Source organism: Quercus suber, unplaced genomic scaffold, assembly GCF_002906115.3.
Source record: "Quercus suber isolate HL8 unplaced genomic scaffold, Cork oak 2.0 scaffold_1057, whole genome shotgun sequence".
NCBI classification, from domain to species: domain Eukaryota; kingdom Viridiplantae; phylum Streptophyta; class Magnoliopsida; order Fagales; family Fagaceae; genus Quercus; species Quercus suber.
In genome coordinates this window covers 23,563-36,775 of record NW_027070465.1, presented here as the reverse complement: position 1 = coordinate 36,775, position 13,213 = coordinate 23,563, and the positions used below count along the sequence as shown (strand labels likewise).

Genomic DNA, 13,213 nt, shown 5'->3' with positions numbered 1-13,213 from the left:
TTCACTAACCTGTTTTTTTCCACATTCACATTTCCCTCTCTCTCATGTTAATAGTTTAGTACTAATACAACTTCCTCTTAACAAAAAAAAAACAATACTGCAACGAGTAAAACCTGTAAACTGGTAACATATAAAATGGGATCCAAATTATTAAAGAATTTGGGCCCCCAGAAATTGATGAGCCCATTTAGGACCAGTTAAGTAGATGCTTGTCCATAGTTACAAACCCTCAAAAACATTCAAAAGCCCATAACCCCTCAAAACAACACTCTTTAAGCTCCTCATCTCTACTCTAAAAACTCCACTTGAGAGACAAGGCAAGACCAGCCTAGCCGTGTTTCTCTTTCACACAGTTTCACGAGAGAGATGAGATTAATGAGTTACACGGGACAATGGAAAAGCGCGGCGAAGGAAGGTACTAGATCGGACCGCTATCGTCGCCAAGTTCCTCTAACCGGTGATGTGGTATTAGCGGAACACGTGTCGCATAGAATAGGAAAAGTGGGGACGGGCGATGCGGTGCTTGTTCGGTCACCGGTGGACTAAGCGAGTTGTGGGGATGGAAGGTGACGTCGTGTCTTACTACGTGGATCCCATGTACAGTCGAACCACTGTGGTATGATCAATTTGCGAATATTGTTTATTTGTTCCCACCTTTTTATTTCTTTCTTTTATAAGTACAAAAATAAAATTCTATAGTCCCTTCGGGGACATCCGATAAAATTGGAAAAATAAAATTCTATATTTCAAATTATATCTTCTATTTTTATTATTATTATTATTTTTGATTTAATCGTTTCAGTCTTATTATAAGTTATAATAAGACTGCCATCTGGCTCTTCCAGCCCAGCCCAGCCCATCCCATCCCATCCCATCCCATCCCAGCCACCACGACACTAGAGATATTTAAAAAAAAAGAAAGAAGTCTAAAAACCCTAGTGGCATCAAAGCAAACACTGAAAGAACAGCACGCATTCTCTCTCGTCCTCTCCCCTATTCGATTATCGTTCTGAGATCTGCAACCCCCAAAGTCCAAAACCAATGGCGACGGAAGCACCTGATCAGGATCAAAACCAAGCCGCCGCACCACCTGAGTTAGAGATTCAATCCCTCGCAATCTCTTCCTCTCCCTCTTCCTCTTCCTCTTCATCCAACCCAACCAACCAGTACATATCTCTCTCAGGAATTCAACGCACAATTTCCTTTGTTCACTTTTAATTGAAAAATTGTGTCTAATTCTGTTTCGTTACAAATGAAATTGATGCAGGATGAGCCTGGAGCAGAGGTACCAGATCGTGAGGAGCATAGGAGAGGAGTGTATTCAAGAAGACGAGCTTCGTAATCTTCTCGAAAAGAAACCCGAACCCATCTGCTACGACGGGTTCGAGCCCTCCGGTCGAATGCACATCGCTCAGGTACCCACTGCTTTTCTATACATACCAATGTCTTTTCAATTATAATTTCTATATTTGAGTTGTATGACGAGCAATGTGCATCTGTACTTTTTTGCCATTTTACACCACTTGTCTTAAAGGTCTAACCTATTAGGGAGTGTTCAATTTAATCAGAATACTATGATAAATTTCTCATAGATAAAACTATCAAATCTGAGTATGCTGGACATCATAGCAAGCAGTGTTTATCATCAAGTTAACTCAAAGAACCTATGAAATAATAATGGGACATGTTGTGTATTTGGGATAACGCCCGATTAGAGTCCCGTAGGCGTTATATTTGTGTATTTGTTGATACTGTCGTACTGACTTTAGAATTGTGTTTTTTTATTGGGTTTCAGTATGATTTATGTTCTGAGGTTGGAGATGGGTTGTTTTATTTTTATTTTTTATTTTAAATTTGTTGTGTAGGGAGTCATGAAGACAATAAATGTGAACAAGCTGACATCTGCTGGGTGCAGAGTGAAAATATGGATTGCAGATTGGTTTGCCCAGCTAAACAATAAGATGGGAGGTGACTTGAAGAAAATTGAGGTTGTTGGGCGCTACCTCATTGAGATTTGGAAGGCCGTCGGGATGGATATTGATGGAGGGAAGGTGGAGTTTCTGTGGTCTTCGAAGGAGATAAACTCGAGAGCTCACGAGTACTGGCCTCTTGTGATGGATATAGCACGAAGGAATACGGTTTCAAGGATAAAAAGGTGAATTATTGTATGATGATTATTATTATTACTTTAACATGCTGGTGATGTGGTCGTTATTTCTACTTATATTATATTTTGCTGCAGGTGTGGTCAAATTATGGGTCGAAGTGATGAGGAAGAGTTGACTGCAGCACAAATTTTCTACCCATGCATGCAATGTGCTGATGTGTTTTTCTTGAAGGTGCTTCCTTTTTCACTTTTAGTTTGTGAATAGACCATTTGGTTTTGTTGGTTGGCTTGTGCCAAGACAGTACCTTGCGCTTCTCATTTGTTTGAATGTTGCATGGATTTCCTTAGATGTCTCTCATTGCTCTAAAATTCTAGGCAATTTGCTGTTGTTTTACTCCTAGGGTATCAACTAGTGCTGTATCTTTATACACGGTGAAATATAATGATTACTGTTTGGAATGTATATAAGCATGGTTGCAATTACATTTCAATCTCAACCAGGCACTTTGTGATTTCAGTCACCCAAGAGTCTTGTGTAGCTCAAGAGCTATAAGAAAGTTTAAACTGATTTGAGTATTGGATTTTTGAGCGTGTTTCAAAGTGGGGTGGAAATGAAGGCTAAAAATAGATATTTCTAACCCACCAAACCACTTATAAAGAATAATAGAAATTGCTAAAATGTAGACATGATTACAAAACTAATTGAAATAGAGAAACCCAAGTTAGTGGAGAGAGGTTAGCACTAAAACGAATCTAATTCATCAAGCCATGGTTGTATAATTTTTACCTAAGCTTCATTTGTTCATCAGTTCTCAGTTCATCCTCCCATACCACTTTGAGGTTATAGGAGCGGAAGTTGTAATAACCTTAACATGGTTATGCCATCTACATGTAAACTAATACTTGATTTGAAGTTTTAACTGATTTGTTATTTATGCAAGTACTAATAACTGCCTAGCTTGCTTGTGTTAATCTAGCTCTCTGGTGGTTTGCTTCCTTGTTCTGCAGACTTCATTTTTCTATTAGTCTTGTCTTCTGATCCTGTTGCATATGTTTCTCACTATAATACATGTGGTCTTGAAACTTTAAAGAGGGAAAGAGAGGGGGGTGGGGGGATCCTATGTTGATTTTGTGGAAAAACAAAATGTTTTTTGAACTGTATGAATTTTTTATAAAATAAATAGGCCGACATTTGCCAACTGGGAATGGATCAGCGAAAAGTGAATGTACTTGCAAGAGAGTACTGTGATGTCATCAAGAGGAAAAACAAGCCTATCATTTTGTCACACCGTATGTTCCTAATTCTTTATACTGACTATTTCTCTATTTATTTTTGTATCCTGTAACATTTTGTGTATAGTTGTGTGGTCTTTATTTGTTTTGCTTACTGGTGATTTACAGACATGTTACCCGGTTTACAACAAGGTCAGGAGAAGATGTCGAAAAGTGATCCACTATCTTCCATTTTTATGGAAGATGACGAGGTAGGGTGCATGTAAAGGGGTGTCAAATTGCCATTTAGGGGGTTGCATTGTGTTTTTTTTATTAGTTGCACATAGCATAAGGATAGTGGATTATAAAACTAGGTTAACCTTAGATTTATTCTGCCTCCATGTTGTAGGCCGAAGTGAATTTGAAGATAAAGAGAGCATACTGTCCTCCAGATATTGTGGAAGGGAATCCATGCTTGGAGTATGTGAAGTACCTCATTTTACCTTGGTTTAAAAAGTTTCTAATTGAGCGCAGTGCAGAGAATGGTGGTGATAAGTAAGTCATAAGGATTATTATGAAAGCTTTACTTATTTTATTCAATTAATGCTAGGACATCTGCCTTTTCACCTAATTTAACCCTTGCATCTTGCTGAAAGTGCGTGCTCCTTAGATTAGTACAGTTTCTTGAGCTATATTTCCATAATCAATTTTCATTGGAAATATTAACTCAAATTGTTTTCTTCCAATTATGATGCCTGTTATCCAGGAGCTTTGAAAATTTTGAAGAATTGGTTGCTTACTATGAAAGTGGAAAGCTGCATCCAGCTGATCTTAAACCAGCCTTGGCAAAGGCTTTGAATAAGATACTAGAGGTATGTTCTTTCCATTTATCTCTAATTAATGCTTCTTAGGTAAATGATTCCCCGTGACTTTGGGGAGTGATGCCACTGCTTTACATATGTTGGATAAATGATGTTGGACTTCTGCTAGCCATAAACCAACTTGAAGCTATGATTAAATTGCTAGGACCTTAATTTGATTGGCCCACATACTTTAGGGCATGTTTGGAACTGCCCCATCCAAACATAGGGCGAATTCTTTGGAAGGTTGTGGCTATTGCAAAGTATGCTCAAGAGAGCCTACAATCCATCAAATTTGTTAATTCTGTGGTCTAACTTCTTTGTTCTGTCTGTTTGCAGCCTGTAAGGGAACACTTCAAGAATGACAATAATGCAAAAGATCTTTTGAAAAGGGTTAAGGTATGGTCGATTGACTTTTAAAATTAATTTCTTTTAATAATGAGTTTTAAAAATGTTAAGAGTGAGAATTAGCATTTGCACATATAAATTGTGCCTTGAATCAAGAGACGTTTTGGTTCATTGCATTTCAATTCCAATTATTTTTAAAATAATTCTGTTAAGGAAACTCAACCAAGTGGTGTTTGGTTTTTGTAGGCTTACAGAGTCACAAGGTAACGTGGAACACAGCTGTCAACTTTTTGCTCCTTCCAAATTGGTGGATTAAAGGTCTGTTATTTGTGAATTGGCTTGCAGCCACACTAGTGGTCAAGCCTTGTTGCAATGACAAGTGCCTTTCACCAAAAGTTGTTGTGGGTTCAACCTTGACCTCTCCGAAACCCCACAAATAGTGAAAGTTTTGTGCACTTAGTATTATGACCTTGCAGCCAGTTGTATTCCTTCATAGAGAAACATACTCGTTTTAGGCAAGTTTTAGATTATATGTTTTGAAAAAAAAAAGTTATTATCAGATACATTTTCAAATTTTCAATTGCATTGGATTCCAACTTTACAAGTGCAGTTTCCATTAACTTTACTATGTTGTTGAAAGAGTGGTGATTAATTCCTCTGCCAAGCGTGGATAATTATGTGACAATTTATTAATGGTGGATAATAAAGTAGTGTTGGTGGTGGATTCGTGTGAGAATTAATAAAAACTGCCGATGCATCATTTGTGAATTTTTTTCTTTTTTGTTTAAGGTTGTGAAAAATATTGTGCACATAGCATTAGAGCCCGTTTGGATAGGCTGTTTGCAAAGCCTTAATGCGTGTTTTAGACAAAACGTGATTTTATAAACCGTTTGGCACTTTGGCTCCACAAAAATCAGCACGTTTGTGTTTTCAAAACCCAGATTTTTTGCGTTTACAAAACATTGCAAAACTCTGCTTTTTCAGAAACGCAGATTGGGTTACCGCTATTTTTTTCTTCAGAAAATCAAAATAGCGCCAAAACGATAATCGGTTTTACCAAAATACCAGCTTTATCCCTTCCCCATGTATATCTCTTCCTCTATTTTCTCTGTCAGTCTATACTCCTCCATGTATATATGCTACCCTGTTCTCTCAGTCTCCACGAGCTCTCTTCTGCTTTGTTTCTGGTCTTCATTCTTCATCTCGCTTGCCAGGTAACAGTTCTCCATTCCTCTTTTGTTGAATTTATGTTATAGATTTGGGCTTTTTGCATGGTGGGTTACACATTGTTAGAAACCTAAATGCTATAACTTATGATTTGTTGTTGCCGTTGTTTTTGTTTCTGGGTTGTGGATTTATTTGGGTTTTTGGCTGCTTTTGAGACCTGCCCATTTTGAGTTTGATTATAATTATTGCTTTATTTGTAGATGCATAGATATCATTGGAATCAGACCCCTGTGTCTTTTTTTTTGGTGGGTTGGGAATAAATTGATAAATGAGTTTTCTTTATTATGTTTCTCATTCAAGAATCAGGATTGTGTTTATGGGCTTTTGATCAAAATTTAATTTTTAACATTTTTTAGTGATAAAAAGCTTAATGGGTATTGTAAATGCACTTCCAGTATAGTGTTTGTGTATCCTCTCTATGCAAGGTGCCACTCAGTTTGACAGATTTTGGTATCTATTTATGTGTGCTGCTGGGGAGTTGAGGGTTAGATATGTCTATCTCTGTGTGCTTGTAGTGGGCATAGTTCTGATAACAAAATGGAAAAGAGCAAAAATACTATTTATTGAAACAAACAATTTGCTGTTATGGAGAAAATTTGGAATGATAAAGAATTTTACTTGTGGTCTTTACCAAGAAGTCTGCTATCGTGTCTGTCAGCTTTTATATGACCAGATATTGCATACATCTTTTACATGAACCATATATTTCAATACACGTATATGAACCATATATTTTAGTTGAGTTTGTAGGGTTGCACTTGCCCTTGGAACCACACATCTCATGGCTTTTAGGCAGAGGGATTATATTTGTTATATAGTGGTAGTATAATTATAGTTCTTGAAGCAAACAAACAGCTTTTTAAGCTATGCAACAGCTGCTGAATAACCAGGAAGCAATTTAGCATGCAACTGACTTGTAAAATTGGTCTCTAATAAACGCTTACTGGAGTACCAGTCACATTTTAGATCAATGTACTGAATGATTTCCATACCTAGTTTGGCAACCTCAGAAAAATAGCACACCAATTTCTTTGCCACTGCTACTACTTTATGTTAATACAAATGTCATGTTTTGTGTCTTTGACAAAATACATGTATGTCTACTGATACACACCAGGTAATGCATATGCAATAACAGTTTAAAAGAAAGCTTAATCCTGGTCTAGAAGAGAGAAAAGAAGAAGGAAGAAAACAAGTCAAACTAGTTTGAATTTTTTGTAAAACAACAGTAGTTTACTTGCATAAATCAAAGCTAAAGGTCGTTTAGTATTAGAGAGTCAGTTGAATTATATGTACTTGCCATGTACACATTGTTCAATATAGCAATATATATTCAGTTTCATACCCTTAGGAGTATGATAGTTACTGGGCCTCTGACCAGCTGAGACGTTGTCCAGGACTAGGATGGGCAGTGGAATCTTAGCTGCTGCTCTTTTTGATTTTTCCCAGGAATTAATTTTCAAAGATGAAGTATCCCGAATCCCGATTCCCCCTCTCTACCACCTTTATTGATACACTGTGCTATGCTGAGCATCATCCTCATATCTGAGCATGTAAATTCAGATATGCAGAGAGAGTTTGGGCAGGAGGTCTTTATTATGAGGTGTGTTGAACTCAAAACAAAATAGTCAAGTCTTTTTTTGGAATTTACACTCAAAACAGTCATTTTTAAAATAGCTTATCCAAACGCATAATGTATCATTAAAAATAAAATACGCATATTTTCACATTTTTATCAAATGCTTATTTGTGGTTTTAAAAATGCTCGTTTTTAAAACATACTTTTGTGAACAGCCTATCCAAACGGACCTTTACTCACTTTCAATTCCACAAACTGTATTACTGCTTTACCTGTAGCAAATCAAAATCAGATCTTAAAAAAGGAAAGAAAAGAGGGGAAGGTATACAGGCAACTATTGCTGACAAAAAAAACCGTTAGAAAAACAGTATTGAGAACAAGTAACAATGTAGAATATTGCTTAGCAAATCTATGTATAATATTAAAAACAAATATCCAAACAAACTAGGTTGGCATCTCATACCGGCACAATGGACACAGGTTACACTTTCTAAGCCACTCCACAATACAACCTTCATGGTAGACATGCAAGCATGGCATGCGCATTGCCTCCAACCCCATTGAAAGCCCTTCCAAACACATTGGACACGCCTCCTTCATATACAACCCTTCAACTCTCACCTCCTCCAATCCTTGAATTGATTCTTCACTCGTATGCCTCGCCCTTGAAGCTTCATAATCATCATCTTCTTCCATTACAATATCATCATAATAATCGTGCAATGTTGGTTCCGTGACAGGCTGCACCATTAGTGATGAAACCACTTCTTGTCCCTGTGAGTTTAGAGCCATTAGTGATGAAACCATTAGTGATGAAACCACTTCTTGTCCCTGTGAGTTTAGAGCGTAAAGTGGAATATTGTAGAACTCTCCTGAGGGCAGTGAGTCATGGCTGAGTATTGGGTTAACTTGATCCCATGTGTGGCCTTTTTGATTGAAGGGTAATTCAGTAGACATCTTTTTGAAAATTTGCTAATAGCGGTAGTGTTAAGAAATTGAAATATGGGTGTTAGTTTTGTTGGGATAAACACTAGAAAGTGTGCTATAAGAGAAGAAATATGAAAGGAACAGAAAGTTGCTAATAAGGCTGAAGGCGTTCGCAAACTCAAGCAGGAATGACAAAACGAGCTTTCCTCGAATACATACTTTTTTTCATCTTTTCTAGATTGCTTGGGCTCCAAGAAATTTTTTTGGAATTGGGAAGAATCAGAATTTGAATTGATGTCTCTTTTTCTTTTTCTGTTCTCTTTCTCCTTTTTTACCTTGGCAAAAGGGCCACAACATATTCTAGTTTTAAGCCCTCATTTAATTTGTATAATAAATCTGTAACAAGAAATAATTAATCGTAAGCCACTTTGGTAGCTAGCAACAATGCAATAGCCTGTTCCAGTACTACTAGTCTACTTCTGCAATGGCTTTTTAACCACAATCCATACCAATAGCATAATATGCCCCGATTTTATTAGTGACTGTTAATATGATGGATTCCATTTTTTCCACAAATTATGATGTCTCATTTATAATTCTTCTAACTAAAAATAAAAAAGTTATAATGTTGGTAGCAGATTTTGCATTGTGCTGTTGAAATTTGAAAGCATAGAAGGGCTCAATACTATATACTGAAGATTTTCATCTGCACTTTAACAGTCTTATAGGGAAATTAATTGGGTCTTCTAGCAAAATAAAGTCGTCATAAATTGGTTATTATTTGACACCTCTACGAGGATTATGGTTTGTCATACAAAGAATAAATACAATGCAAATTCCGTTTAATGTTTTAGATATGTAATAAAATTGTTTTGGTTCTATTTGAATTCGAAAAAGTGTTGATCATGAATTCCAATTCCAACTGAAATCTCCACCAATAAAGAGAAGAAATTTTCATTAAAAAAAAAGAAAAAGAAATAATTTTAAAAGAAGGTTCAAAATGAATAGAAATCCTTTAATCTATGCTGAATATTCCATTTTATACTGTATCAATTATGGTATGATATGAGGAATTTTTATTGGCTCATTACCATATTAAGAAAACCATTTTCCTCAAAAAAAAAAAATAAAAATAAAAAGAAGAAGAAGAAGAAGAAGAAGAAAAGAAAACCATGGTGGAAATCTCTCTCTCTCTCTCTCTCTCATTGTTGTAACTATCAAATTATTAAAAGAAGACCATATGAATAATATTTTATATATATATATATATATATATTTTTTTTTTTCTTTTTCTTTTGCTAAGTGGGTATTTAGAATGGACATGATAATATCTTATCTAAGTAGTCTATGTCCACTAAGAAACAAGCCCATGGGATCCCATTAGGAGTTGTCACTAACATTGAGAACAACATAAAGCATGCGTGACTAACATTGAGAAGTGAGAACAACGTAAAGCATGCGTGAGTCACACAATGTGACATGACTCACGTTCAAGTTTATTTGATTATGTAAAACATGTATTTTTTTTTTAACAAAAGAAAAGAATAGTAATAAAAAAAAAACAAAAACAAAAATGGTTATATTTAACCTTTAAAGTCATTACAAAACTTTTGATGACATGGTTTATTTAATAATCATGTGATTATTAAAAATCTTTTAATTCAACTAATTGATTCAAATTCCCAGCCCACTTATCTAATTATCAAAAAAGTTAAAAAAAAAAAATGTGACTATTTTAAATGAATATTTAGATCTCAATACATGACACGGGCTTTAGCCCAAAGTGTGACTATAAAGTTAAGGCCCAAAGTAATAGACAGTTCCCTTTCAATCCCGTGGGGTAAAAAAAAAAAAAAAAAAAAAAAAAAAATGGAGCTCGAACCAACACCACCACCACCACCGGTCGAACCACCGTCCACGTGTCCTGATCAAAGCACGGCGTCGGATCCTACCGAGGATGACCGCACCGAATCAAAACCCTCTCTGAGCCAGACTGATATCTTGAGAGCCCTAGAGGTGGTGGAGAGAGACTCTTCGGCCATCGCAGAGAGCTACGGTTCTCTCTTCGCTTCTCTTCGTTTAGCTCTATCTGAGGTACCTCCACTTTTTTCCTTTTCTGTTTGGATGCCCAGAAAGTGTGGGAAAAATAGTGTAAAATCAACTTCCTGTTTAGTCGCCTAGAAAACGTGGGAAAAGAGAGGAAAATGAATTAAATTTTAGATTTTGCCTCTGTTTTGGAAGCGACAATTGGCCAATTTTAGCCATTGGAGTTCTGTTTGAATTTGGATTAAAAGTTTTGTTCTTTAGTTTACTGTTTGGTTGTTGAGAAAATCGAAGGTTTGGAAAGAAAATTGGAGTTAATAAACCAAATAGGTAACTTTAGGCTCAGCTGAGTAAAGGGTCCTTTTTTTTTTTTTTTTTTCTTCTACATTTCTGGTGCCCCAATAGATTACTAAATAATTTCATGTAATTAGTGTTTCTCAGCAATTCAAATGCATGAACCGATACATTTTTTTTTTTTTTTTTGGTGTTAAAAGTGCCCATGGTTACTTTTCTCTTAGGTTCTTTATCTGATGGAACAATGTGGATGTTGTAGGTTACTAGTAGCTCAGTTGATCATATGCAATGTTTCAGTGATGCGGCGGGTCGCCTTCAAGAATCTGGTAAGAGATTATGTAATGCATGCAATGCTATCTTTCCTGATATGGCTTGATTTTGTCCCTGATATGTTACATGAAAAATCATTTACTTATTGTGTAGACCTCCTGATTTGATAACCTGTATTTTTTTGACTCTATCCTTTTACTGTGCAGTTCTTGATGCATCAACAAAGGGGAATCGGTATATAAATTCGTGTCTCAGGTATTATTTAATGCCCAACTAATCTACTTTTGGTTTAAAAAGTATTGGAAATGGCTTCAATATAACCAGTCAGCAGGCTTATGCATATAATGTAAAGAAGTATTTTATGGTTTATGCCCATCCATGAACCTGATGTGGGGATGTCCCTTAGGTTGTTCCTTCTTATTGTCTATGTTTTCGCAGAATGATGACTTAGTTACTGTTTCAATGAGCTGGGAAAGTTCTTGATATGGGAAGTGGAACTAAAAGTGCTCTAAAAGTTAATTGCAGCTACTTTTTCAGTTTAACAAGATGTATCTTGGATACCATTAAGCAACAGTTTTTATTTTTATTCCTATTTACTATTATTTATTATAAATACATCTAAAAAAAGTATAAGAATTGTCGATACTGTTAAGTTTGTAAAATTATTGGCTGTAGCTGGTTGTAGGATATACTTGGAGGATATGGATATTTCATGTCGGCCTTAGAACTTGAAATTAGGCCTTTGTGGTAGCAACTGTTTTAAAGTAAGAAACTTTAATTTTCATTTTGACTTAAATCGTAACTTCACATAATTTCACTCCCCTCAATATTCCCTGGATTGGTCAATCTTAGCCCTCATTGCCCCTCAAATTTTCAATGTATGGCTGTTATCAAGATCTTGCTCTCATGAAGATTTTAACAATTTCGGAATACACTATCTAATGCACTATAATTTTTGGAAAATTTTACTTATCAGAAAAAAGTTTTGGAAAATTTTGTTTGTATTAATGGCGTGGCAACACTCCCTTTTGATAACTAGCCAGGCTTTGTGGCAGCAACTGTTTTAAAGTAAGAAACTTTAATTTTCATTTTTACTTAAATCGTAACTTCACATAATTCCACTACCCTCAATATTCCCTGGATTGATCAATCTTAGCCCTCACTGCCCCTCAAATTTTCAATGTATGGCTGTTAGGATCTTGCTCTCATGAAGATTTTAACAATTTCGGAATACACTATCTAATGCGCTATAATTTTTGGAAAATTTCACTTATCAGAAAAAAGTTTTGGAAAATTTTGTTTGTATTAATGGCGTGGCAACACTCCCTTTTGATAACTAGCCAGGCACAACGGTCTCAAAGAAGTTTTTACCCTTTTGGAGTACATGTACTGACTTGCATGCTGATAATGAGATTGCCTCCTCTTGTATCTCAATACCAGTGTGAAACAGGAACGAAATATTTTAGATCAATGCTTTTGCTCTTTCATGGTAACTATGGCCTTTCTAAGCTGATTTGGATTTTTTTTTTTTCCTTTTGTAACAGATTAAATGAGGAGATGAAGGGCGTAGACAGTCTTGCTACACAGCTGTATCCTTCACATTCGTTTATTTACCGTGTATATTGCGCACATTAGGCTCCTACCCTACCCCTTGGTGGTGCTTATGAAGCACCCCCGGCCCCAACTCACCCACTTTTTCCTTCCTAACAGGGAGGAAATCAAATAGTGATTTATCTAAGCTTCATGGCAATTCTTTTACATAGACAGCAAATATTTTGAATTGATCACATTTAGGACCCTTTTGTGCTGTATTTAATTTTTTCACATGTTTGTATTCTCTTTGAGACCTTAATGCCTGTGAAGAAAACTCCTGAGGAGAAATGTAGATGCTTTAGACTCTGCTGTGAACAAGCTCCTCCGTCTTCCATGAAGTTTTAGCTACTTGGATCAGTCTTTACATCAATTGCATAATCATGATCCTTTACCTCCTCTCTATAAATGTATGATTATTTTGTTTGGGAATTAGAAATTGATTTTATGATAATACAGAAACTATTTTCTTTGAACATTTTGAGTTCTGATATGCTTAACAATTTTCATCTTTTGGCTGATTGGTTTAGGATTTTGAATGCATTTGTTAACTGCTGCCTATTTTGGTCAATATTTGAATCGGGTCATCCCAAATTTTCATTTACCTTAGGAGGGCGTATTTTTCTAATCACACCTGACACCCATAAACTCATATTGATGTTTCCTAAATCATGTTGTGTAGTATCTAATTATTAGCTTGTGATTAATTTTGTATATGAATTTGTGAAGTGGGTGGAGGTAGTTGATCAAAACAAT

The 13,213-nt window shown here is 35.8% G+C and overlaps 3 protein-coding genes across 4 annotated transcripts; 2 read left to right on the top strand and 1 right to left on the bottom strand.

Moving 5' to 3' along the window:
- The first annotated feature begins 331 nt into the window (after nt 1-331).
- On the top strand, nt 332-5,295 carry LOC112035267 (tyrosine--tRNA ligase 1, cytoplasmic). Of its 2 annotated transcripts, none has more exons than XM_024068090.2 (10): nt 332-616; nt 1,268-1,415; nt 1,866-2,155; nt 2,243-2,339; nt 3,292-3,397; nt 3,509-3,591; nt 3,729-3,874; nt 4,086-4,191; nt 4,519-4,578; nt 4,774-5,295. In XM_024068090.2, the coding sequence occupies exons 2-10, from the start codon at nt 1,269-1,271 to the stop codon at nt 4,792-4,794; spliced, it is 1,056 nt and encodes a 351-aa protein (XP_023923858.1). In that variant the 5' UTR covers nt 332-616; nt 1,268; the 3' UTR covers nt 4,795-5,295. The 2 variants fall into 2 exon arrangements, with proteins under 2 accessions (XP_023923858.1, XP_023923857.1); XM_024068089.2 differs by lacking the exon at nt 332-616 and adding an exon at nt 912-1,166.
- Nucleotides 5,296-7,777: 2,482 nt separating this feature from the next.
- LOC112035256 (E3 ubiquitin-protein ligase RZF1) lies at nt 7,778-8,290 on the bottom strand. The gene has a single exon (XM_024068080.2). The coding sequence runs from the start codon at nt 8,288-8,290 to the stop codon at nt 7,778-7,780; it is 513 nt and encodes a 170-aa protein (XP_023923848.2).
- A 1,808-nt stretch (nt 8,291-10,098) lies between these two features.
- Nucleotides 10,099-12,933, top strand: LOC112035268 (uncharacterized). Its single transcript, XM_024068091.2, has 5 exons — nt 10,099-10,354; nt 10,857-10,923; nt 11,074-11,122; nt 12,412-12,456; nt 12,731-12,933. The coding sequence occupies exons 1-5, from the start codon at nt 10,130-10,132 to the stop codon at nt 12,795-12,797; spliced, it is 453 nt and encodes a 150-aa protein (XP_023923859.2). The 5' UTR covers nt 10,099-10,129; the 3' UTR covers nt 12,798-12,933.
- Nucleotides 12,934-13,213: the final 280 nt, after the last annotated feature.